This window comes from Eimeria mitis, genomic scaffold (assembly GCF_000499745.2).
Source record: "Eimeria mitis Houghton genomic scaffold, Emh_scaff173, whole genome shotgun sequence".
NCBI classification, from domain to species: Eukaryota; Apicomplexa; class Conoidasida; order Eucoccidiorida; family Eimeriidae; genus Eimeria; species Eimeria mitis.
This window is the reverse complement of record NW_013570046.1, coordinates 15,069-15,720: the sequence shown is the minus strand read 5'-3', so window position 1 is coordinate 15,720 and position 652 is coordinate 15,069. Positions and strand designations below refer to the sequence as shown.

At 59.8% G+C, this 652-nt stretch overlaps 1 protein-coding gene across 1 annotated transcript in view; it reads left to right on the top strand.

Moving 5' to 3' along the window:
- The window catches only part of EMH_0001900 (uncharacterized protein), a gene marked incomplete at both ends in the record, with an annotated part of 2,785 nt that overhangs the window by 1,790 nt on the left and 343 nt on the right, over positions 1-652 (top strand). The window contains one exon of the mRNA XM_013495752.1: positions 3-652. Coding sequence (XP_013351206.1) covers positions 3-652 — 650 coding nt within the window. The remainder of the gene's footprint in view (positions 1-2) is intronic.

The window sequence follows — 652 nt, the reverse complement described above, 5'->3', positions numbered from 1 at the left end:
CTGCAGCAGCAACGAATGTTGCAGCAACTTCCTCTGCTGCGAGGCCGTACAGACGTGTGAGACAACAGCTGTTGCTGCGTTGCCCAGTGGGGCAGGGGCAACAGCAGCTGCTGCTGCAGCAGCTGCTGCCGCGAGAATGCTCTCATTCTCCGCCTCAGCAGCACGCTGCTGCGCGAGCAGCTAGTTCTGCTGCGGCTGCAATTGCTATGCAGCATAGGAACGTGCAGCAGCATTCGCATGTGCAGCAGCAGCAGCAGCAGCAACAGCAGCAGCAGCACCTCACCGAAGATGATGAATTCCCTTTTGCTGCCAATGCCTCCTGCTGGGGGCAGCCGCACCATCACTTGGAATTGCCTCCATGGGGACAACAGCTGTTGCACCAGCACCAACAACCGTACCCGCAGCAGCAACAACAGCTGCAGCAGCAGCCTCAGCTGCAGCAACAGCACCAGCTGCAGCAGCACCAGCTACAGCAGCATCAGCTGCAGCAGCATCAGCTGCAGCAGCATCAGCTGCAGCAGCACCAGATGCAGCAGCATCACCTGCAGCAGCACCAGATGCAGCAGCATCACCTGCAGCAGCACCAGATGCAGCAGCATCACCTGCAGCAGCACCAGCTGCAGCAGCATCACCTGCAGCAGCACCAGTTGCT